Source organism: Ornithorhynchus anatinus, chromosome 2, assembly GCF_004115215.2.
Source record: "Ornithorhynchus anatinus isolate Pmale09 chromosome 2, mOrnAna1.pri.v4, whole genome shotgun sequence".
Lineage (NCBI taxonomy): Eukaryota > Metazoa > Chordata > Mammalia > Monotremata > Ornithorhynchidae > Ornithorhynchus > Ornithorhynchus anatinus.
Genome location: NC_041729.1, coordinates 84,188,591 through 84,215,120, shown reverse-complemented (window position 1 = coordinate 84,215,120; position 26,530 = coordinate 84,188,591). Strand labels below are relative to the sequence as shown.

The 26,530-nt window shown below is 40.2% G+C and overlaps 1 protein-coding gene across 6 annotated transcripts in view; it reads left to right on the top strand.

Annotated features, from left to right (window-relative positions):
* The first annotated feature begins 2,847 nt into the window (after window positions 1-2,847).
* Window positions 2,848-26,530, top strand: part of ADGRG6 (adhesion G protein-coupled receptor G6) — a 184,470-nt gene continuing 160,787 nt past the window's right edge. For 5 of the 6 annotated variants that reach the window (XM_029055841.2, XM_029055834.2, XM_029055810.2 and 2 more), the window contains exons 1-2: window positions 5,908-5,988; window positions 21,149-21,249. In XM_029055841.2, coding sequence (XP_028911674.1) covers window positions 21,150-21,249 — 100 coding nt within the window. In that variant the 5' untranslated portion in view covers window positions 5,908-5,988; window position 21,149. Of the gene's footprint in view, window positions 2,937-5,907; window positions 5,989-21,148; window positions 21,250-26,530 lie in introns of those variants that run through there. The other variant, XM_029055801.2, reaches the window with a different exon arrangement.

Sequence of the window (26,530 nt, the reverse complement as noted above, 5' to 3'; positions counted from 1 at the left end):
CTAGAAGCTTTTCCTGGGCTCTGCAACACTTGAATTACTGAAATACCTGGGTGCTGCTGGCCTTGCCTACCTCCTTCCCCCACTAAAAGGACCAAAAGGTAAGGGTTTCCCAGAAAAAAAAAAAAAACAACCGCTAAAACTTCTTTAAGTCACTAACTTACCCACTATTCAGCCTCTTCTTTTGCATTTAAAGTTCCTCCTGACCCTAATTTTTACTTATGGCTAAGTACAAGAATGAAAAGCATAAAGGAAAATCACCCATTTTGAAAAGAATTGTTGCAGCCAGTAGATACATGATATATTTAAGATTTTATTTAGGAGTTCCTCATCTGTTTCTTATTTCAAAAATCCAATGCTGTAATTGAAGAAGGCAGGCTATAAATGTCCTTCATTTAAGAACAGTATTATGTACACAGTACATCAATTTCCAATAAAACTGCCACTTTTTTCTTTTAAAGAAAACTGGCCTGCCCTCAGTTTTCTCATTGGTTTCTCATGTTACAAACTATTTCCATGCACATTTGGGTGGGACAGAAATCAAGGAGAATCTTTTCTAAGATTGTTTATTATTTATAATCTAAGGAAACACCTTACCCCAAAGGAGCTCAACATATAAATCAGGCATATATTTTGAGATTCACATTAATTTGGTTTGTCAATTTATAATTAATTTTCTTGAATATCACATTGACATAAAATCATTACATAAACTTTATTGTTTGTTTATCCTCTTCTTTGCTTTCTATTAAGGGCACTGTCACTGTTGTAGACATTGTTAAATAATTGTATAGCGTGCAAAGCACCCAGGGACTGAAATGAGGGGAGGAGGAGGGAGGGGACAGGATTAATAATTGTTCGTTAATCCTGTTGATAAGTGACAGTGACTGTCAGTTGTTTTATCTCATAAATTTTAAAAATTTTACTCCCCTAATAACATCCGGGAGAGTTGAACCCTGGCTTTTCTCATCTATAAAGCATCCAGATGCACAATTAAAAAAAAACATTTAGCATCTTCCAAAGAAAGGTAATCCAGGTGCTACCCATAAGAAATGAGAGAAATACAATATTAAATAGCTCAGAGACCTAGTTCTCAGAGCAGGATTTATTAGTAATGCATATTACAAAACTGGGTATTATCCCTGTTTTTAAATGATTGTATTGCACAAAAATCTCAAGACAGCCCTGCTCTCTCACATTTTGTTTTGTTAGTTGCGAGAGCAGGTGATATGGAATTTCCCCTGACCAGTCTGTTGCAGTTTTACTGAAAAACACAATTAATATACCAAAAGCCTAAGTCTCACATGTTACTCTGATGTAATTTACATCTATCCTAGCAGTGGGGGAAGGGAACCAAGAGTCATGGTGCTTAATTAGGCACATGATATAGAGCAGATTCAGAACTGTTGCTTAATTGTAGGTGCAAACCTTATCCTTCTGCTTCAGAAACATAGGACACATTTAAGTAGTGTCCTGCCTGCCTACTTGTTTTGCTGTCTGTCTCCCCCTTTTAGACTGTGAGCCCGTTGTTGGGCAGGGATTGTCTCTATCTGTTGCCGAATTGTACATTCAAGTGCTTATTACAGTGCTCTGCCCACAGTAAGTGCTCAATAAATATGATTGAATGAATGAATGAATTTAACGTTGGTGTCTGAAAATAGCTTGGAGTATGGTAATAATACTAATAGTACCTGTGGCATTTGTTAAGCCCTTACTATGAGCCAGGCACCGTACCACTCCTTGCTCAGAATGTTTAGTAATAATAATAATAATAATAATAATAATAATGTTGGTATTTGTTGTGCTTACTATGTTCCAAGGATTGTTCTAAGGGCTGGGGCAGGTACAAGGTCATCAGGTTGTCCCATGCAGGGCTCACAGTCTTCAGCGTGGCTTACTGGAAAGAGTCCAGGCTTGTGAGTCAGAGGTCTTGGGTTCTAATCCCGCATTTGCCGCATGTCAGCTGTGTGACTATGGACAAGTCACTTAACTTGTCTGTTCCTCAGTTACCTAATCTCTAAAATGGGGATGAAAACTGTGAGCCCTACTTGGGACAACCTGATTGCCTTGTATCTTCCCCAGGGCTTAGAACAGTGCTTGGCACATAGTAATAATAATAATAATGATGGTATTTGTTAAGTGCTTACTTTGTGCCAAGCACTGTTCTAAGCACCTGGGGCGATATAAAGTGATCAGGTTGTTCCCCGTGCGGCTCACAGTCTTCATCCTCATTTGACAGATGAGGTAACTGAGGCACAGAGAAGTTAAATGACCTGCCCAAAGTCACACAGCTGACAAATGGTGGAGCTGGTATTAGAACCCATGACCTCTGACTCCCAAGCCCATGCTCTTTCCACTGAGCCACGCCGCTTCTCTTAATCTGAATTTGTTAAGCGCTTAAGAAATACCAACATTATTATTATTATTCAACCCCATTTTACAGATGAGGTAACTGAGGCCCAGAGAAGTTAATAGGCTTGCCCAAGGTCACACAGCAGACAAGCAGCGGAGGGGGGATTAGAATCCATGACCTCTGCCTCCCAAGCCAGGGCTCTTTCCACTAAGCCACGCTGCTTCTGGTGAAGGAGGGCCAGGTGTGTCAGATGACTCCTGGCAAGCCAAGCCCCGTTCCCTTTTTCATTTTCCATCCAGAGGATTCAGTGAGGCTCCAGCGACAGTCGAAGGAGAACTGGGGCATTTTTTATGCCGGTGGCCTTGGGGCCTGTCTGTGTGTGCTGAAGGGGAGGCGGGACAGGCCAGGACAGGCCGTAGGAGACGCCTAAAGTTTCAAACAACCCAGTGCAGCTTGACAGGCTGCACGTGGGAAAGGTGCTTTTCTTCCAGGGTGCGGTGGGAGCCCTCGCCCTTGCCCCCTCGGGCTTTTGGGCTACGAAGAGTGTTGACCCGACAGCCGTGGGAGTTGGGCCACTGCCAGAAAGGTGAGTTGTCTGGACTGGCCTTGTCCGTCTCGGGGCCTGGTTGGGCAGGGAGAAGGGGGTCCCTCGATGTTGACCACCCGGATCCTACATCGGGATGAATGAATTTAATATTGCTGCCTGAAAATCAGATGCAGTATGGTAATAATAATAATAACTGTGGCCTTTAATAATAATGTTAGTATTTGTTATGCACTTACTATGTGCAGAGCACTGTTCTAAGAGCTGGGGGAGATACAGGGTAATCAGGTTGTCCTACGTGAGGCTCACAGTCTTCATCCCCATTTTACAGATGAGGTAAGGGAGGCACAGAGAAGTTAAGTGACTTGCTTTAAGCACTTTCTATGAGCCAGGCACTGTAATAATAATAATATTGGTATTTGTTAAGCACTTACTATGTGCAGAGCATTGTTCTAAGCGCTGGCCTAGATTGAGGGTAATCAGGTTGTCCCTCATGAGGCTCACAGTCTTCATCCCCATTTGTCAGATGAGGGAAATGAGGCCCAGAGAGGTGAAGTGACTTGCCCACAGTCACACAGCTGACAAGTGGCAGAGCCGGGATCTGAACCTATGCATTTAATAATAATAATCATGTTGGTTTTTGTTAAGTGCTTACTATGTGCCAAGGACTGTTCTAAGCGCTGGGGGAGATCCAAGGTCATCAGGTTGTCGGGGTGGGAGACTGTGCGTACATACGGTCCCCTCCCCAGGCACGTGGAGGGACCCAGGTGGGCGAGGCTGGGGCTGGAGGATGGGGAGGGGCGGGAGCTCGGGTGGAGATTCAATCGTATTTACTGAGCACTTATTGGGTGCAGAGCACTGTACTAAGCGCTTAGAGAGAATAGACGATAAGGACGGTGCTTGTTAAAGCACTTTATGGGCCAAGCACCCATCTAAGCGCTGCGGTAGAGAGAAGCAGGGTGGCTCAGTGGAAAGAACCCGGGCTGGGGAGTCAGAGGTCGTGGGTTCTAATCCCGCCTCTTCCACTTGTCAGCTGACTCTGGGCGAGTCACGTCACTTCTCTGTGCCTCAGTTACCTAGTCTGTCAAATGGGGATGAAGACTGGGAGCCTCACGTGGGACAACCCGATCACCTTGTATCACCCCCAGCGCTTAGAACAGTGTTCGCACATAGTAAGCGCTTAAGAAATACTGTCATTATTATTATAATCATTGTACTGGGCAATCAGGTTGTCCCACGTGGGGCTCACGATTTCAATCCCCATTTTACAGAGGAGGGAACTGAGGCCCGGAGAAGGGAAGCGACTTGCCCAAAGTCAAACCCGTAATGGGCAGGGATTGTCTCTCTCCCTCTTGCTGAACTGTAGTTTCCAAGGGTTTAGGAGAGAGTGCTCTGCGCACCGCAAACGTTTAATAAAATACAACTGAGCGAATGCATACAGTTGACAAGTGGCAGATTCATCCACTGGTCTATCCTGCGCGCTTACTGTGTGCAGAGCACTGTACTAAGCGCTCGGACTGTACAACTGGGCAACAGATAGAGACGATCCCCGCCCCACAGCGGGCTCACCGTAAAGGGGGAGACAGACAGCAAAACAAAAGAGGCAGAGCGGGGATTAGAACCCACGACCTCTGACTCCCAAGCCCGGACTCTTTCCTTTCAGGCAGGCTGCTTGTCCCAAGGATGAGATGGCGGGGACGGCGGGGTCCCACCTGGCTGCGGACCCCAACTTCCTTAAACTTTCCAGCCGCCTCTTTCCCGTAACTCTCGGAGAGGACGACTCTGGCGTCGCCTCCTCCTCCTCTCCTCCTCTTCTTTCTTCCTTCCCTCCTCCGCCCTCATCCCCTCTCTCCCCTCTTTTTCCTCCCCTCTCCCTCCTCCCCCTCCTCTTTTCCTCCCCCTTCCTCCTCCCCTCCTCTCCCTCCTCCCCTCCTTTTCTTCCTCCTCTCCCTCCTCCCCTCCTTTTCTTCCTCCTCTCCTCCATCTCTTTCTCCTCTCCCTCCTCTCCTCCATCTCTTTCTCCTCTCCCTCCTCTCCTCCATCTCTTTCTCCTCTCCCTCCTCCCCTCCATCTCTTTCTCCTCTCCCTCCTCCCCTCCATCTCTTTCTCCTCTCCCTCCTCCCCTCCATCTCTTTCTCCTCTCCCTCCTCCCCTCCATCTCTTTCTCCTCTCCCTCCTCCCCTCCATCTCTTTCTCCTCTCCCTCCTCCCCTCCATCTCTTTCTCCTCTCCCTCCTCCCCTCCATCTCTTTCTCCTCTCCCTCCTCCCCTCCATCTCTTTCTCCTCTCCCTCCTCCCCTCCATCTCTTTCTCCTCTCCCTCCTCCCCTCCATCTCTTTCTCCTCTCCCTCCTCCCCTCCATCTCTTTCTCCTCCTCCCCTCCATCTCTTCTTCCCCCTCCTCCTCTCCCTCCTCCCCTCCATCTCTTCTTCCCCCTCCTCCTCTCCTTCCTCCTCCTCCTCCTCCCCTCCTTTTCTTTCTTCCTCTTCTTCCTCCTCCCCTCCTCCTCCTCTCCCTCTCTCCCTTCCCCTTTTCTCCTCCTCCTCTCCCTCCTCTCCCTCCTCCTCGCCCCGCCCCCCCCCCCCCCCCCCCCGGCGTTGTCCCGGGCCGGAGGAGCGGATCCGGGGCCCCTCCCCCTCCCACCTGGCAGCCCGGGGTGCGGGAGCGGTTGCGGGTCCGGCGCCGGGAGGAAGAGGAGGAGAAAGGAGCGAGGAGGCAGACGGCCCCCCTCCAAGCTCCTCAGACAGACACACAGACACACAGAGAGAGGCGCAGCGGGCGCGCAACCAGCGCGCAACCCGGGCGCAGTAGAGGAGCAACCAGGGCGCAAACTTCGCGCTGTGGAGGAGCAACCAGGGCGCAAATCACGCGCTCTAGAGGCGCAACCAGGGCGCTGTAGAGGACCAACCAGGTCGCAAAACGCAGGCTGTAGAGGCGCAAACGAGGCGCAAAACGCGCGCTGTAGAGGCGCAACCAGGGCGCAAACTTCGCGCTGTAGAGGAGCAACCAGGGCGCAAATCACGCGCTGTAGAGGCGGCGGGGCAAGGATGGCACTTTGTCCCCAGGAGGACAGCCCCGACCGATAAGGACACCACGTAAGTCTACCCTCCGCCACGATTTTCAACCTCGGGGCTTTGGTGCTTTATAGCTCTCCCTCCCTCCCTCCCTCTCTCTCTCTCTCTCTCTCTCTCTCTCAGTCTCTATCTCTCTCTGTGTGTCTCTATCTATCTCTGTCTCTATCTCTATCTATCTCTGTCTATCTCTGTCTCTCTATCTCTGTCTCTCTATTTCTGTCTATCTCTGTCTCTCTATCTCTCTCTCTCAGTCTCTATCTCTCTCTCTGTGTCTCTATCTATCTCTGTCTCTATCTCTACCTATCTGTCTCTATCTCTATCTATCTCTGTCTCTATCTCTATCTATCTCTGTCTCTATCTCTATCTCTCTCTGTCTCTATCTCTATCTCTCTCTGTCTCTCTCTGTCTCTCTCTCAGTCTCTATCTCTCTCTCGCTGTGTCTCTATCTATCTCTGTCTCTATCTCTATCTATCTCTGTCTATCTCTATCTCTCTATCTCTGTCTCTCTATCTATCTCTGTCTCTCTATCTATCTCTGTCTATCTATCTCTGTCTCTATCTCTATCTTTGTCTCTATTTCTATCTCTATCTATCTCTGTCTCTATCTCTGTCTCTATCTATATCTATCTCTGTCTATCTCTGTCTCTATCTATCCATACATATATATACATATGCACGTATATATGTATTTATAATAATGTTGGTATTTGTTAAGCGCTTACTATGTGCAGAGCACTGTTCTAAGCGCTGGGGTGGATACAGGATCATCAGTTTGTCCCATGTGAGGCTCACATTTTTAATCCCCATTTATATATAATAGATTACAATTCCATGATTATATATTCATCCTTTCATTCAATCGCATTTATTGAGCGCTTACTAGGTGCAGAGCGCTGTACTAAGCGCTTGGAATGGACAATTCGGCAACAGAGAGAGACAATCCCTGCCCACTCACGGGCTTTCAGTCTAATCGGGGAATTATGTATATACGTATAAGATATGTATATGATAGATTACATTTACGTTATTACATCTAATATATATGATAGATTGCATTTACATCAAATATATGGTGTATATATATATATATATATATATATATATATATATTATATATATAGTAGATTACACTTACATTATTATACATGTTATGATAAACCCCGCTTTTCAATCTGGATATCTTTGGGGCTTTATATACATATATTAGATTACATTTGCAGTATTATACATATAATATAATGAACCCCGCTTTTCAATCTGGATGCTTTGGTGGCTTATATATGTATATATGTGTGTGTGCTATATTGTATTTACATTATTATACATAATATAATAAAACCCGCTTTTCAATCCGGATATCTTTGGGGCTTTATATACATAAACTAGATTACATTTACAGTATTATGCATATAATATAAACCCCGCTTTTCAATCTGGATGCTTTGGTGGTTTATATATATATATATATATATGCTATATTGTATTTATATTATTATATATATATAATAATAAACCACCATTTTCAATCTGGATGTTTGGTGATTTATATACATGTAATAGATTACATTTATAGTATTATATGTATGATATAATAAACCACGCTTTTTAACCCGGGTGGTTTATATATATAATAACAATGGTATTTGTTAAGCGCTTACTATGTGCCGACCACTGTTCTAAGCGTTGGGGGGAGATACAGGGTAATCAGGTTGCCCCACGTGGGGCTCACAGTCTTCATCCCCATTTGACAGATGAGGGAACTGAGGCACAGACAAGTGAAGTGACTTGCCCAAAGTCACACAGCTGACAAGTGGCAGAGCCGGCATTAGAACCCATGACCTCTGACTCCCAAACCCAGGCTCTTTCCTCTAAGCCTCGCTGCTCCACGATTTTCAATCTGGATGGTTTGGTAGTTTATACATATAACATATTATATCTATGTTATTATAGATATAATTAAACCATGCTTTTCAATATGGATGGTTTGGTGGTTTATAATATATGTTTGGTTTGCTGGCTTTTGGGTTTGTTTGTGTTTTGGTAACGTTGAAATGGTCTTGTCACGGTGTCAGTCGCAATAATAAAATACACCCGTTCGGCTCAGTGGAAAGAACCCGGGCTGGGGATTCGGAGATCATGGGTTCAAATCCCACCTCCGCCGCTTTGAAGGGACTTGGGGCAAGTCACTTCACTTCTCTGGGCCTCGGTTCCCTCATTTGGAAAATGGGGATGAAGACTGGGAGCCCCACGGGGAACAACCTGATCACCTTGTGTCCTCTCCAGCGCTTAGAACAGTGCTTGGCACATAGTAAGCGCTTAACAAATGCCAACATTATTATTGTTGTTATTATTATTATTATAGAAGCCTCTTACGGCCCAACAGGGATAGAAGCTCGTTGTTCTTGGAACTCAGTTTACGAGGAGGGGGCGAGCGGGTTTTGGAGAACAGAGACAATAAAAGGGGCGTGCGTCTTTCCACTTCAAAGGAAACAAGGAACAGCAGGTTATATTCCTCTGACCTACTAAGGAATTGCACCCAATAACAGTAATAATAAAATGATGGTATTTAAGCGCTTACTCTGTGCCAAGCACTCTTCTAAGTGCGGGGGTTTCCACAGGGTAATCAGGCTGTCCCACGTGGGGCTCCCACTTTTAATCCCCATTTTTCAGATGAGGGAACTGAGGCACCGAGAAGTGAAGTGACTTGTCCAAGGTCACACAGCCTGACAAGTGGCGGAGTCGGGATTAGAATCCACGTCCTCTGACTCCCAAGCCCGGGTTCTTTCCACTGAACCACGCTGATTCCAATCATCTCTTTGGGCTCGGACAATATTTGTACCCACACAAAATATTTACTGAACTATATGAGTGGGGGGGGGGGCGGGTGTCAAGTTTTTCTTTATTTCTCATGTTCATGTCTACATCTTGTCTGTGTGAAGCCAGAAGTTATTCTTGGATCTCTGAGCAAAAATTACTTAAAGCTTGAGGGGGGAACCCCCCCTAATTTGAATGCACAGTTGAAAATAATAGATTTGAGCTGTGACCTGTGGTTGAGAAGGCTGGGGGTAGAGGATCTGAAGATGTTGGTGAGAATATAGTTAGGAGATGTGTTCAAATCAAAATTTCTGAATCCCACAGTCATTTCTGGGACAACCTCTAAAAGAAAGGGGCTTAAAGTTAAAGTTTATGTTGCCAGGGAAGAAATGTACTTTGTACTATATAATATACCCCTGTGTGGGTGTTTTTTTCCAACCCTGGGCAGGATTCCTAAAATAACTATTTCCTTTCATTAATGTATTAAGGGACCATAGAGAATGATGTTTCTGCTGCCAGTTGTGGGTCCTGGCACTTTTTTTTTGCCACGTTCATTCCCTTCAATATATCTTCCAACTTAACACTCTCCCCAGTCCCCAAATATAAAGAAGATTCTTCTCCCCTTCTTAGATATTGGTCCTAGATATTTTGTGCCCTTCCACAAATCTCATTCTCAAATCTTTTCTATAAACCCAAACTTTCTTTTTCTCTTAAAATGGGGAAATAGCAGTGGTTTGTGCTCCAAAGTAATTAATTATGCAATTGGAATTAAATTGAACACAAAAAGCATGTGTAAAGAGTGAGTATCTTAAAGCATGAAATATCGAATTGCATATATCTCGATGGTGTTTAAAGTTCAGTTTTAAAGAAAATTTATTTTGGAAGAGAGCCAGGGATCGAGTACAAGATGTGTTCTGATATACAGGTGACACATTCTTAAATGAATGTGAGTTTGTTTTAAAGCTTTACTTTACCTGGGAAATATATTATTGTTCTTAAAGGCAGATACTTGGCCAGGACTGTGTCAGCGACTATAGTTAGGCCATATGGAAAAATGAAATATTTCACTGGGGAAAATGAAGGTAGTGCTCTGTTGGAATGCCCGCTGAAAAAGCCAAACTAGGTAAAATTGATCAATATACTTGTGAAAAGTTTGGATAGTTAAAAAAAAAAAAAGACGTGGTAAAACTTTTAAAAGTGTCAGAATAAATGCTTCTCTACAACTTCTTAATTTCTAAATCCATTACTTAAAAAAGGTAAAGTACTTTATTATGGAGAAATAAAATGTACAAGATATGCAATCAAGTCTAATCTTAGCCTATCTGAATCTGTAGAATGATTTGGATAAAAGACTAGTTTTCCTCTTTAGTGTTACACTGATTTCCTAATGAACAAACTAATTTATATGGAATGGATAGTGATATTCTTAAGTTATCAGTAGTTTCATTTTTAAATACAATTTTAAGCATTTTAGAGATGCCAGGAAAAATATGAAGCTGTTTTGGGGAAAAGTTTCATCCTAATTCTAGATAATGTATCTGCTTTGGGGAAAAAAAAACCCAACCTGTCCTGAAGTTCCATTTTTGAAAATCCTTGGGGTCTTGATTTAGTCAGATCTCTTTTTCCATATTCACTGGTGTTCAAATTCTTCAATTACGAGGTTTCAAACCATAGTTGGATGTCACTTTGGCTGTTTTATATGCACTGAAGGATTTAGTACACTTAGAAATACTATATTGACACAGTCTGGAATTATGAAAAATTCCAACTCCATTTATGGTTTACATAAAATACATGGCATTGTGCTCTTCCAGTGTGAATGGTGAATACGTCTTTTGTGTCTAGCATCATAGGAAGTGCTCAGTAAATACAATTGAATGAATGAATGATAGGAAGCAATAGTAGTTTGGGGTTATACAGAAGTAGACTGGGGTTGGAAGCACCCTCTCCTCCCCCCTCAACTCCCTCTCCCTTCTGTCACCCTAATTTGCTCCTTCTAGACTATTAGCTCATTGTGGGCAGGGAATGTGTCTGTTTGGTGTTGTAGTCTCCCAAGTGCTTAGTGCCATGCTCTGCACACAGTAAGCATTCAATAAATATGAGTGAATAAATGAATTTGTTCCAACTACACTGTAAACTCCTTTTGGGCAGTGAATGTGCCTGTTTATTGTTCTACTCTCCCAGATGCTTAGTGCAGTGTTCTGAACACAGTAAGTGCTCAATGAATACTATTGAATGAATGAACTGTTGGGAAGCCGCAGGGCATAATAAGTAGAGCATGGGCCTGAGAGATGGGACCTGGATTCTGATCCCAGCTCTCCCACTTGTCTGCTGTGTGACCTTGGACAAGTCACTGAACTTCTCTGTGCCTCTCTGTAAAATGGGGATTAAGACTGTGAGCCCCACATGGGACATGGACTGCATCCAACCTGATTACCTTGTATCTACCCTAGCACTTAGAGTGCCTGCCACATAGTACACTTGGCAAATACCATAAAAATAATAACAAAAAACTGTGGTTGTAACTAGTCAGCCACATAATTGAAGTTCCTGAAATGAATGTTTCAAAGACATAAAATGATTTTAAAAAAACACCAAAATCTTTTGCCTGTGTGCCAATAACATAAGGAGTTTGCATCTACACAAATCTAGTTGGCTAATAGTTTCTGAACACTGTTCAAAACTTTGACTCTAGGAAAAAAGAATAGTCACATAGAGAGTCTATCTACTTTGCATAGATAGAAATAATTAGAAATTTCCTCTTTTATTTTTTGAAAGACATACTGTTCAAGACATTGTTTTCTCAAAGGATGTATGTTGAATCACTTTAAATCATAAAATAACCCATTTTAGTAATAACATCTACTGAATTCTATGCCCAGTTTTGGGGAAAAAAATGCAAATAGATCAGAAGGTGTGTTCCCTGCCCACAGCGGGGTACACCCCAATGGAGTTTACACTTACATTTTAACTATGTCAGAACCTTGTTAACAAGGTGCCATTTCTGTCTTGGTTGAAGGGGGCTTGGAAGCTTTTAACTTCTAACAACTGAGATGGTTTGCCTCACTCACCACCTGAAGCAGCCCTGACCTCAGGTCAAAGTAACCTCCCCACCATCAGTTACCATTTAAGGGCAGATGATAGACGAAGGCACCCTTTTACTTAGTCGGGTGCTAGATTGGTGCCATCACCCTGTGTCGCACATCTCATAGCCCGTCAATGGAATTTACTTCATGGCCAACTTATGTAAAGCAGCTATAACAGCTCATTAAGAAAGAATATATGAGAGGGATAGCGCAAAGACAAACTGTAGCTTTTTCTCTGGTCATTTTTTTCTCAGGGTCAGTTTTGTTTGGCATTAATGGTAGACTTTGCACTTTCTTAATTTAAAAGGGGCAAAAATATTGCACGCCTTTCATTTCTGTCCATTTATTTCATTTCATTATGAGAGAGTGGGTTGAAAAACAAAGTATCCTTTTTTCCTCAATTCCATTTCCTGGTTATCCTACTACGGTTGTGATGTGGAGAAGAAATACTAGTTCCAATTTACTAATACACATGAATGTCAGAGCAAAACCTGGAATTACCATTTATTACCCCCTTTTTAGGCCCAGTTGAAACAAAATGAGAGTTTTTAGATGAGTTCAATCAGTCAGTGGTATTTGCTTGCTGTGTGCAGAGCACTATGTTAAGAACTTGGAAAGTATAATACAGTAATAATAATCGTGTTGGTATTTTACTAGGTGCAGAACACTGTTCTAAGTGCTGGGGGAGATACAGGGTAAACAGGTTGTCCCGCGTGGGGCTCACACACTTTTAATCCCTATTTTACAGATGAGGGAACTGAGGCACAGAGAAATTAAGTGACTTGCCCACAGTCACACAGCTGACAAGTGGCAGAGCCGGGAGTTGAACTCATGACCTCTGACTCTGAAGCCCAGGCTCTTTCCACTGAGCCACGCTGATATAGTCAAGAGCAGAGTGGCCTAATGGAAAGAACGTGGTTTTAGGAGTTGGAGATTTTGGGTTCTAGTCCCGGATCTACCATTTGTCTACTGTGTTACTTTAATGTCACTTAGATTTTGTGTGCCTCAGTTTCTTCCTCTGTAAAATAGGGATTAAGTCCTTCTTCCTTCTGCTTAAACTGTGATCTCCATGTGGGACAATCAGTCATACTTATTGAATGCTCATACTTACTGAACGCTTACTGTGTGCAGGGCACTACTAAGCACTTGGGAGAGTACAACACAGCAGACACATTCCCTGCCTACAGTGAGCGTTCAGTCTAGACAGGGAGACAGACAGTAAATTATGAATATGTACATAAGTGCTGTGGGGCTAGGTGATGCAGAAGGGAGTGGGAAAAGAGGAAATAGGGTTTAGCGAAGGCCTCTTGGAGGACATTTTCCTTCAAATAAGACTTTGAAGGTGGGGAGAGTAATTGTCTGTAGGACATGAAAAGAGAGGGTGCTCCAGGCCAGAGGCAGGACATGGGTGAGAGGTCTGTGGTGATATAGATGAGATCGAGGTACAGTGAGTAGGATGGCACTGGAGGCGCAGAGTGTATGGGCTGGGTTGTAGTAAGAGTGGTGAGGTGAGGTAGGAGGGGACAAGTTGATTTAGTGTTTTAAAGCCAATGGTAAGGAGTTTCTGTTTGACATGGAGGTGGATGGGCAACCACTCTGGAGCTTCTTGAGGAGTGAGGAAACATGGACTGAACATTTTTATAGAAAAATGATGCCAGCAATAGAGCAAAGTATTGACTGGAATGGGGAGAGAGAGGGGGCGGGGAGGTCAGCAAGGAGATTGATAGAGTAATCACGGCAGGATAGGATAAGTGCTTGGATTCATGTGATAGCAGTTAGGATGGAGAGGAAAAGATGAGACTGATTATCTTGTATCTAGTCCAGTGCTTAGTACTGTTGTTTGGCATAATAAGCGCTTATCAAGTACCATGATTATTATGCAATCCCTGTCCAAAAGGAGCTTACAGTCTATAGCTAAAGGCAAAGACATTTCCTCCAAGGCTGAGTTAATGTCGTGTTCCCTTGGTACTAATTGGATAAAGCAACATATTTAAAAAGTTATACCGGGACTTAAGAAAACAGTGTTAAAGAGATTCAGAGGAGCCTTCTGAAAGAGAAACCCTTTCAAATCTCACAGTTGTGAGTTGTTCGGAGGGTTTTTTTAAGTGACCAGTTTTACTCATTTAATCCAGTTGGCCTTTTTAGAAAACCACTCCTATTTACTTCAATGGAAAATTTATCTTCCTAACCGGAGCAAATTAGAACCACAGTAATTTGTTTTTGGAAAACAGAGGTGCAAGTAAGAAAGGGGTCGGGGGGAAGAATAGAGTAGAATTATTCTATTTCCTCTTTTTGTATTTTTGGCTCTAGAATTTGGAAAGGAGAACCCGAGGGTTATTTGTGATGGGAAATGGAGTAATCAGCAAAAACTTAGTCAACAGAATTTTTCGAAACAATGACTTTTTTTTTCAACTTCTTATCATATCATTAACATTTGGGATCTTATATTTAGTGTAGTATTCTTAGATTGTGAGATGGGATAAAAACTGGGAACAATCTGATTATTTTGTATCTACCCAGCATGTAGTAAGCACTTACTACATAGCATTACTATGATGATATTTACTGAATGCTTATTTTGTGCAGAGTACTGTACTAAGTGCTTGGGAGAATACAACAGCAAGTAGAGATAAATGATGATGGTATTTGTTAAGCACTTACTATGTGCCAAGCACTGTTCTATGCCCTGGGCACTGTTCTAAGTGCTGGACGATCCCTGCTCTCAAGTCCTTTACAATCTAGTAATGAAATGAAGTTAATATTTTTCTATTTTTATTCTCACCAACTCTAGATTTAATGTCATATTGTAACCCCTGGCAGTTTCAGTGAAGGGTTTATAATAAATTGGAGGTCTTTAGAGGTGTTTGTCTCTGTGGCATAGCCATGTTCCTACAGGTGGACACCTGATATCTGCAAAGCACTGTCCTAAAATTGGTACAGAGCATTGTCTTAGATTTTGAGGGCCCGAGGAATAGGGGAAAGAGCACGGACTTGGGAGTCAGAGGTTATGGGTTCTAATCCCAGCTTCTCCACTTGTCAGCTGTGTGACTTTGGGCAAGCCACTTAACTTCTCTGTGCCTCAGTTACCTCATCTGTAAAGTGGGGATTGACTGTGAGCCCCACGTGGGACAATCTGATTACTTAGAACAGTGCTTGGCACATAATAAGTGCTTAACAAATACCATTATTATTATTATTATAGGGACTATGTCTAATTTCCAGTCCTTCCAGTGCTAAAGACAGTGCTAAAGTGCTAAAGACTCTGCACACAGTAAATGCTTAATAAATAGTATTATTACTATCACTGACCTAGTGAAAGATGGGCCTTGAAGTCAGAGCATTTGGGTTCTAATCCTGGATCTGCCACTGACTGCTGTGTGACCTTGGGCAGATCACTTCTGTGGACCTCTGTTCCATCATCTGAAAAATGGGAATTCAGTACCTCTTCTTCCTACTACTTAGACTGTAGTAGGTTATCTTCCTAACCGGAGCAAATTAGAACCACAGTAATTTGTTTTTGGAAAACAGAGGTGCAAGTAAGAAAGTAAGAGCCCCATGTGGAATTTAATTATCTTGTATCTATCCCAGCGCTTAGTACAGTGCTTGACACATAATGCTTCACAAATACCACAATTATTATTATTAATACTAAGGATTTGAAGTAATAGTATAATTAGTAGATATGATCACTGCCTTTTAGGATCTTAAAATTTAGCAGGGGAGACAGATCCTAATATAAATTACAGATGAGTGGAATAATAAAGTACCTAAGACATGTTCAATAGTATTGAGCACTTACTGTGTGCAGAGCACTGTACTAAGAAGTATGATGGAGAGTTATGAGTACAAGTGCTCAGGTGGTATGAAAATGCTAACAGGGTTGTAAGTTATAGAATGGAGAAATTAGAATGAATGGGGAAATTCATCCTGGACCAGATAGAATTTCAGAAAGTATTTTGAAGATGAGGAGAACAGTAGTCAAATAGGAGGAGGAGGAGAAGGAGTTCTAATTAATCAGGAGAATAGGAACAAGAGGTTGGTTGTGTAAGAGATACAAATGAAGCACAGTGAGCAGGTTACCTTTAGAGAAATGGTAGGTCCAAATTGAGGTAAAGTGGTAGAAGAGTGGATTAGTAGGTGGGAGAGAGCCAATTAAGTGGACACTGCAATTCTCAAATGGTTATCATAGGACTTAGCATGATGACTGAAGTTTGAGTTGGAAGAGTTTCCTAGAAATAAGATGGCACCCTTAGATCACAAGGAAATTCTTTACATGCCAGTCTTCTGAAAAGGCAAGCATTGCTTCCTTTCCCTTATGACTCATTCATAGTCAATAGTATCTTCAGCTGAAGCAAACAGTAAAATGAGTATGAGTTTGGCTAAGGTTTTTGATTTTTTATGTCTTTGGGGCAAGTGTTAGTTCATTTCTTTTGCTACTCTTTTTAGCCTGCAAAAATTTCCAAACTGGGAAGGGAAGCGTAAGAGGAGGCCATGTTAAAAACCAACTTTGATAGATCTCAAAACTCACCACAGCCACGTGCTCATCTCTCCCACCTCTGATCTCTTGCTAATGGCCTTCCTGCTGTATGGAACTCCCTCCCCACTTCTAATCCACCAGAAGTGGATTTGAAGCCCTTATGATATCACATCTCTTCCAGAAGTCTTTCCCAATTTAATTTCTTATCCCTAGGTCACAATAATCAACTACTGTTTATTGCACTCTTACGCAATTGCCACCCTCCTCCCACCTCCCAACATAATACCTTAGTACATAATGACTTTCCGTACTATTAAACACTTATTCAGCTGTATAAACATTTCTCTTTGTTCTTCCAACTATTAATTAGCTGTTTTCTCCACTAGATTGTAAGCTCTTTAGGGTCAGGAATCATATATTCTAGCACAGTTGAACTCACTGAATACTTAGTACATTGTTCTGGACATTGTCTCCCACGATTAGACTGTAAGCCCATCACACGGCAGGTACTGTCTCTATCTGTTGCCGACTTGTTCATTCCAAGTGCTTAGTATAGTGCTCTGCACATAGTAAGCGCTCAATAAATACTAATGAATGAATGAACATAGTAAGCACTCAGATACTATTGTCTGAGTTTCAGAAACTCAAACACTTATAATTTTACCAGAAGAAGTTAGAAGTCAGCCTGATAAAGTAGACAAAATTACAAGCTCCCTACTTGTTTGTAATTCATTGTTGGTCAAAGGAAATACCAGCTATCGAATGATCAATAAAGTGGAGAACTGAAACAATTTTTCAGCTCATTCAAGCATAATAAAAGTCTTCTATAGTTGTCTAGCTATTTTTGGCTTGAAAGTTTAACTGCAGTATTCTGCCTCATTTTGCTATTTTAGGCTGGGACTTAATGAATGTGCTAAGACTAGACAAGGCCCCAATGGGGACATAGCCAAGTGAGCAAATTTCACATTTAGTGCTAATCTCAAAGTACAGAAGTGTGGACCAAAAAAACAGGAGGGAATCATGCAGCGGTACTACTGTCTTGAGCCTCCTAGGAACATAATATCAACAATACCATTGGTTGACGTTCAGCTCCTCGTAGGCAGGAACTCTGCCAATTCTGTTGCATTGTTATAAGCCCTAGTACAGTGCTGTACACATAGTAAGCACTCGACACTATTGATTAATGATTGACATTGAGTATTTTAGGGTTTTTCCTATCCTTTCAACCTCTATCCTGCTTTGCATGCCGTGGATCATCTGGAAGGCCTTAAGAGGATCCCCAGAGTCCAGGAAGAGAGCAGCGGATGGGATTAGGGGGAGTGCAAGGCCACCCTAAGTCTCCGCTTTGTGGCTGTCAATCATTTGGTCCACTGAGTTGATCCAGAAGCATGTGTAAGGAACCATTTTCCAGGAAAGCATTTCTAATAAAACTTCCACCTCTACTTCCGCCATTCTAATATTTCCATATTGAATTATAGATGAAAAGTATTAATTCCAAGATACCTTATGCTTCACTGGAAACAAAGCTGCTGTTTTCTTGTTATTGTTTTTTCATGTGGTTTCTCTCATGGAGACACTTGCATTCTCTGGGACTGTCCCTAAGCAATCTGGCCCAGGAAAATTTCACCATCTTGTCATAATGAGCTCAGTTTGGACTGTAAGCAGTGTTCCTAATAATTTTTATTATCACCATGGATGTGAGGATTCCTTGTTTTACTTATGGGTGTGTTGCATGGAAGAGTAGTTGTATAGCTTTTATGGCTTTTTGGCCACTTTCTCACTAGCAAAATAAAGTGTATTACTTTGAAAACCAGTTCTGAAATCTTTCCAACTTCTGTACACCCATTTCTCCGATAATGCATGTTTTGTTCCCATTTCTCCGATAATGCATGGTTTTGTTCTTGTGATGGTCCTCAGCATCTTTTGATGCTTGGGGAAGTGGTGAGTGAAGAACAGTTGCAGTGTAAAAAGTCCCACTTATTGCAATCTATAGAAAAGGGCTCATTTTGCAATACAAGTAAAACAATCAGCAACCTGGAAAAGATGTCATTTGCTCCTCCGTTCCCTCATTTTTGCAATATTTGACCCTGGAAACAATATACTTTGCCATAGTTGGATTTGATCTGGGGAAAAGAGATGGTAGGGGAAGCTAAATTTTCCACTGCCTCTCCCCACTATCACTCTCCACTGTAGAAAGTCATGAATGTAACTACCTTGTGGAATTTTTCATTAATGATTTCTTTGTTTTATATTAAAATATTTCCCTTATAGTAGTAATAACAATTATGGTATTTGTTAAGTGCTTACTATATGGCAAGTACTGTTCTAAGCCCTGTGGTAGATACAAGATAATCAGTTTGTCTCACATGGGGCTCACAGTCTTCATCTCCATTTTACAGATGAGGTAACTGAGGCACAGAGAAGTTAAGTGACTTGCCCAAGATCACACAGCAGACAAGTGGAGGAGCCAATATTAGAACCCAGGTCCTCTGACTCCCAAGCCCGTGCTCTTTCCACTAAGCCATGCTGCTTCATTATATTTTGCTGGCTTAGTGGAGGATGATTTCACGAAGTGGTGTGCTTAGTTCTACCCCCTTCACATAGGTTGAGGGTTAACTCACACTACTCTTTGGACAACTAATAATAAATATTAATAATTAAAAAGGGCAGTTTTACAATGGAGGGGAATGGTTCACTTGTTCTCGCTTGGGTGACCACTGAGGGCATTCAGTGATACCAGTTATGCCTTTTGTTGATTCAGGGGTAGAGGGTAGCTGAACCAAGGTTGGGTTACTAGGAGAATCCTTGTTCCTTTTTCTTCTGCTCTAGAATTGTTACGTTCCCCTTCCAAGTCCCAGTGAACATGAGTTTTATTTCAAAGCCACATACTTAGATGTCAGGAACCAAGAAGGAGGCTACCAAACATAAAGGCATCTTGTACTTTATCTGAGGATAGACCAACTGAAAAATGGACTCTTTGGAGTAAAATGGTGAAGTGGCCATCCTTAAAGTTTGTGTTTTCCTTAAAGTTCTAAGTGAGACTTTATTGTTCTTGTGTTGATTTAATTTATTGTGTTGATGTCCAGGAAGGGGGGACATGGCAAAGGGTGAGAAGGCAAAGCTGGCAAGCAAACCCATGTGAATATGCTTTAGGGTGTTTAAAGCTATGCGGTGTTTCCTAAAGGGGTATATCTTCTTTCATTTTAAGAGGGAGTAGCTGGTCTTGACCACCACAAGGGCAGGATGCTGAGTTGTTGTTCACCAAGGTCACTGAAGTTGGTGAAGGGGGATCAGAGGGAGATAGTTCTCCCATTTAAGTTTAGGTAAAAATACATATCATACCTAGTGAAAACAAAGGGAAGTGAGAACATCTTTATTTTTCGAAGATTGATACTGTTCCTCTGTTCAAGGGGTAGAAATGATGAGCTATCATCTGAACTCGAAAAAAATGAAGTTCAAGTACTACCTTATAGTTTTAAAATGCCCACAAAGATATCACAGATGACTAGGTTCCAACAGGAGCTGGGCTTTAACCAGGATATTTGTGCCCACTTGAGTTCTGTTAATCTTCCCTTAGTCAGAATCTGCATGCTTCGGTCATGGCTTGAATACTTGATAAGCATCATCTGACCAGCCCATGAGACATTTATACAAAAAGACTTTTTGAAAAGAGATTTCAGTAAAAAGTTAGATGGGGTATATATAATAATGATGATGGTATTTGCTATGTGCTTACTATATGCCAAGCTCTATTCTAAGCACTGGGGTAGATACAAGATAATTAGGTTGGACACAGTCCCTGCCCCACATGGTGGCTCACAGTCTTAATTCTCATTTTACAGGTGAGTAACTGAGGCTCAGAGAAGTGAAGTGACTTGCCCAAGGTCACATGGTAAACAGGTGGCAAGGTCGGGATTAGAACCCATGTCCTCTGACACCTAAACCCTTGCTCTTGCCGCTCAGCTACACTTTTAAATAATGCTGTCTATAACTTCCATTCTGGTGGGGAAATTGGTCATATGCAAGTTTAGGAACACCCAGAGAGTTATTTTTCAATAGGGAATTTGATCTGTGGGTAATTAGTTGAAAATTTATGTTAAGATTACTTTAATAGCAGAAAAGACTCTCTGTTATACTGATAATCTCCTTAATCAAATATCCTTTTCCTCTTTCTATAGTTTTTATGTCAAAGAGTGTGATATATTCTTTCTGAAACTGTGATTACTGTTATGTACACACCAGACAATTACCTTTGTAGCTTGTTAGTATTTTAATGTGGTTTTTTTGGTGAAATAATAGAGAGGTACTGATGGATTATATTCAAATGCATAATTTCCTCTCAATTCACAGGCCAAAGTTTGAAATGTTTATTTGAGTCATTATCGTAACAGTTATGGTTCTCTGAACTGCATACTCTATATTATAATTTTAAAAATATGATTCCAGTATTCACTTTCTTCCTTTGATCTAGTTGTTGATTATTTACTTCCACAGTTGTTATTTGGGTGTTATTTGGCAATGTTAATACCTTCATGCAAAAAAAAAAAGTTTACTTCTTGTTGCCGTAGGCTGTTAGCCATAATACTTAACATGGAAAGTAAAAGTTCTCAATTGAAATGCAGGGATCTTTTTTAGGTGGTGACAAGAGATTGGCTAGAATGATAGAGTAGTTTATTGAAATCCACATTTATTGTTCCTGTTAAGCTTTAAACAATCCCATTTTCTATGTCTAACATTGCCAGCGTTATTGCTGTAATTCTTTACTTAAAATCAGGTGTCTTAATGACTACTTTGGTCTATTATAGGATGTTTTATGTAAGCCAAATGTGGTGCTGGCGTTGGAAATGGAAGGGGCAGCATCTTCTTACCTTACTTGCCGTGTATGCTATTTGCTCTCACCAGTCAGGTAAAAAACACTAATTTTTTCACATTTTTAAAACAGAAACTATTGAACACTGAATGTCCTAACAGTTGAATTGCATTTGTGTGTTACATTTGTAGTCACTATCTTGTTTTAGACTGTATTATGCTCTCAGTTGCAGCTTGCTTTTTCTAGTGTTTTTTTTTTTTCTTTCCATGACATTTTTGCTCCCAATTTTGAGTGATTTCTTTGTGATCATTTATTCCATTTTTATTTATGTAACTCTTTAAAGCATCTATTCAGCAATTTTAGCTTACAGCATTTGTAACCTACCGTTGGCTGCAGTTATTAAAAAATCGAACAAAACACAGCTAAAAGGCAGTTTCCATAACTTTGAATAGAGTATAATAACTCCTAGTTCTTCACTTGTTTTGATAATTGATTGAACTTTATGCAGTATGTCTCTAGTTTTATTTATAATAAATTATAATAGACTAAAAGTTCTGAAAGTGACAATAAAAAGTTGCATTTTATACAATTCAGCCACAATACATTATATTTTAGTTTTACATTTGAGATTAACTGACCTGGCCTATTAATGACACACAGATGATTTTGAAAAAATCAGTTTTAAATAGATGTGAAATATGTAAATTAATAAATATCTAGTTTCACACATCCAATCTGTGTAATGTTTATTTTCTCTAAACAGTTTTGAATGGTATGATTTTGATCTTTAATGCAAGCATCCCTTTGACCTGCTGGAAACTGAGCATAAAGTTAAAGTTTATTATTGTTGTAGTTTATTATTAGTTCAGAATTTGATTTTATTACTGAGAGAAAAGAGTTTTATGTTCTTCTAACCTACTTCTTTTCTGACTAAAGAAGTGATTTTGGGTATGAACTTTTCCAGATGATTTTAGACTGATATGCCACTAAAAGTGACAGGTGATTCTGTAGTCTTATTTTTATTATTTAGAACGCTTTCATGGAATTGGTGATCAGACATTTATAATCTACATGATAGCTATTTTGTAATAAATGAGGCTCGAATAGGAGAAACATGGAAAGATATAATTTGAATTCGCTCCTGGGCATTCAATAAAATTGAGGATTTGATCTATAAATGCTTTTCCCAGTTGACTGATGGGAACAACAAAGCATTTTGGGAGTTTCTGCTGCTTAGTTGGAAATTTTTTTGGCATTTAGTCCATGACTCTAGCATGAAAAAAATGTATTTTGGAATATACCTGTTTCTCTTTTATAATAATGGCAGTGTTTGAGTTATAGATTCTAGATCCATAGGGAAAAACTCGACTTTTTTAAGAAAACTGAAACATTAAAATGTATTGAATAGTTAGGTTTATGTTTTAGAAAAATCTCAAATTTCTAAATTGATGCTAGATGAACTGTGAAACTGTAAGATTGAATCACCTCCCCTATATATTTTTTTCACTTTATTCACCTGTGGAAGTGATTGCAATATTAAACATACATGCATTTTGAATTCCCAGTTTTGAACTGAATAAATAGGTCAGGAAGCGTACTGTATAAAAATACAGTGCATTTTCTGGAATTGCTTCCTAATTTCTGGAAACTACTCATTTTTAAATGCTTTCTTCCCTTCTTATATCAATTACTTAAAGGGATCAATAATGCAAGTACAGTTTCAAAAAATACATTTTTTTGGTTCATCACTGGAATTTGGATAGCAAAAAAAATAAAATTTATTTCTTGGTTTAAAGGTGCATTTCCTGAATTCCACTTGCTTATCGCTGAAGTGGTAAATCTTAACATTTAAGTGACCATATCTAAGGTTCACGTTCCACATTCAGGTGGGTAGGATCAGTTTCAGATTCCCTGTTGGGTAAACTTTGCCAAGCCTAGATTTATAGATTTATAAATTCCTCACTTTCAATTTGTAGAGATTTAGCTTAAACCAGAGGAATAGTAAAATCAATTCACTGTGGTGATTTATAATAGGACTAGTAAACATGGTTTATGTAGAAAAGTAAATAGAATCTTTAACGTCATTCAGTTAAAAAAAAGTTGTTTTCTACTGGGAGCCAATCAAGGAGGATGTTCCAGTTTTCTCTTTCATGTGATAAATCAATTTATTTAATAATCTAAAAGTTGCATTTTAAAGCTTTGCACTCATTTGTGGTATTGAAATACCAAGTATATGTACCTTTTGAAATGTGTCTCTGCACAGAAGGACAGTTTTTTTTTTTATGAGCCATCCTGTCTTTCAAATTTTAGAGTAATCAAATGATTTCAAAGGTAATAAAATCTGGCTTCTATCCAAATTCACTGATTAAGAATGAATTAAGATGACTGAATTTTTGGGCTCTTGCCAGTTGGACTTGGCATATGTGGAAAGGATGGGAGGCTTAACCAACGTTATTTCTCTAGTGTCAAGGTCTTAAGTATTATTTTAGCCAGATGTTATTTTAGCCAGATGTTTGTATCTCTTCTACGCTCAAGTTAGGAGGAATTTTTTGACTGTTAAATATGCAAAGACAAGTAATTGTAAACTAAGTTTTGTTGGCCTAAAATTAGTATTTCCTTTCATTTTCATTACACTTTTCTCTCTTCTTTCCCCTTTTCCACTAAAAGAAGCTAAAAAGTATGAAAAGCCTTTGAGACCATCTATTTTTAAGCCCTGAAAATCAGTTTATCAGTATCAAAGTAGACTGTTAGATAATTTGTACTTCTGGATTTGTTGATAAAGCTTGTTGAGGTTTCAAAAACTCAGGAGAATAGGAGAAAATTTCTTGTGAAAGGGCCCAGTTGTTCAGCATGTTGACCTTTTTTTCTACTCAAGAATTTCCTAAATTTCTGATTTAATTAATATTTTATTCAACAAGATTCTTGTGACCATCCTACGACAATGCATTTATCTTCCAAAAAGTTCTAAAGAATGGAAAAAATGCCGTCATGTGATTCTCTGACTGGTAAAATTATGTCAGTCAGCATTTAAGGTCATTTTACATTAAACGATATTTTCCTTAAAAATTTAGAAGTGTCCAGTTCATTTTGAATTAAAGTGTGTTTACTAGAACCCCTGACAGAGTTTAGTTTTCATAACCATGATAAAATCTACTAAACTGAAAACAGTGTTAATTATGTGTTCAGTTCTTTTCTATTTTGGTATATTCATAAATTAAATTTAATATAATTGCCAGGGAGAACGATTTTGGAAAAACACAAATCTCCATTTTATTTTTGTTTTATAAGTGTCCTCTTCACAATCACATTGATTTAATTTTATTTGTAAAATCATGACTGAAATCAGGACTTGTGGAGTTGGAACAAGAAGAGTAAGATAAGTTCTTTTTAAAATGTTAAATTTTTAATTGTAGAAATATCCTCGTATAAATAAAATATAAATTGAATGTCGGGTATAATGCTCAGAATATTTAGCAATTCCTATGTTTTCCACATGGAAATCTGTAGCAGTGAAACAATATGGCCTAATGGATAAAGCATGGGCCTGGGAGGCAGAGGACCTGGATTCAAATCCCAGCTCCACCACTTGCCTGTGTATGACCTTGCCTGATGTCTCTGAAATCCTTTTTTTTTTTACTTGACTGTTTATATTATTCTAAAAAGTTTGCTGACGAATGTGTTTAATGTTTTGGTAAGTCATTCAGGTTAAGATCTTTCTTGGGAAGTGTTTTTGATAAATACCGTAAGTATACATCAAGCACTATGCTAAATGCTATGGCGGATATAGTACAAAACAATCAGATCACGCATTTATTTTTGTATATACTTTACAGGACCATGAGTAGCACTCAAATCATGCTTATTAACTCTTGAAATATATAAAAATAAAAATCTTATTTCTAAGGAATTTGTGGACGGCATTTGAAGTCATAACCTCCTTTTTCGGGCATCAGTTCCTAACTGGAAGGAGATCGTGGTATATCACAAGCAGCGAGAGGGTTGTGACTTCAAGTGCAGTGGGAAATGAGCAGTAGGAGCCAACAAATTGCTAAGCAACTCAGATCCTGTTTCCACATAGATATCCTCAGTTATAAGCACTGAGAGAGGTGTGTCTCCTCCCCCTGTGAAAATCGATGATATCATCAGATTGTTTCATATTTAAATGTTGTTAAAGGATTCGTTTCTCATCTTCCCACCCAAATCCTCATCTCCCTTTGACATTCCCTTCACTGCAGACACCACCACTGTCCACCCTATCACAAGCCAGCAACCTTGGGATTATTCCTGATTTCATTGCATTACTTCAGTCAGTTTATTCAGTCAATTACCAAATCCTGTTGGTTGCTGTTCTGTCCATTTCAACCTCCATTACAGCTCTAGAAATCAGCCTCTTCCGGATTGTCAGCTGAATTGAACATTTTTATTCTGTCTCAGCTACTGAATCAGACGCCTCGCTGATCTTTCCGACCACAGTCTCTCCCCTCTCTGGTGCATATTTTAGTTTACTGCCTGGATTTTTTTTTTCTTTAAAGATTTTGCATATGTTTCCCACTCCTCCAAATCCTCCAATTGCTTCCCATCTATTTCTACCTGAAGCAGAAATTCCTCTTCATCGGTTTTAAGGCACTCAATTAACTTTCCACCCTCTACCTAACGTCCTCTTCTGGTACTATAACTCAGCCCCACCACTTCACTCCTCAAACTTAAATCTGCTTACCTTGATCTTGCCTCTCTCGCTATTGATACTTTGCTCATAAACTCCCTTCTGCCTGAACTATTTCCCCCTCCTATCTTTAATGCCCAACGAAGTAATTTCTCCTCCAGGAAGCCCACCCTGATTGACTACATTTCTTCACTCTATCTTCCTTATACATCACCTATGCACTTAATACTCACCTTTCCACAACTCCACAGCACATACAGGCATATTTTTATATTCTATCCATTCTATCTGTAATTTATTTAAATGTGTGACTCCCCAGCTAGATTGCAAGCTGCAGTGCATTAAGCGGTAGCCAAATGAACTGAAAGAGTTAAATGTGCATTTAAGAGTATCTTCCCTCCAACGAATATCTTTAGGAACTGGGCTTTATGAGAGTATTTTTTTCCTTGGAAAATTCCTTTACATTAATTCCTCCAAGACCAGTAAACACTGCCAGTGTCAGGAAATTGAATGTAAATATATCAGTGTCAGACATTCCTGCAGTTACAAGAGATGGACTCTTGAAAGTAGAATGTGTGATAAGGGGAATTATCATATTCAATGCATTTACATTTATGTAAGTGGCATATTTACTCAGCTCCAAACCATACTTAGCCTGCGGCCTTAAGTGGAGGAAACAGGAGAAGGACATAAGGTAGAATTGGACTCACTATT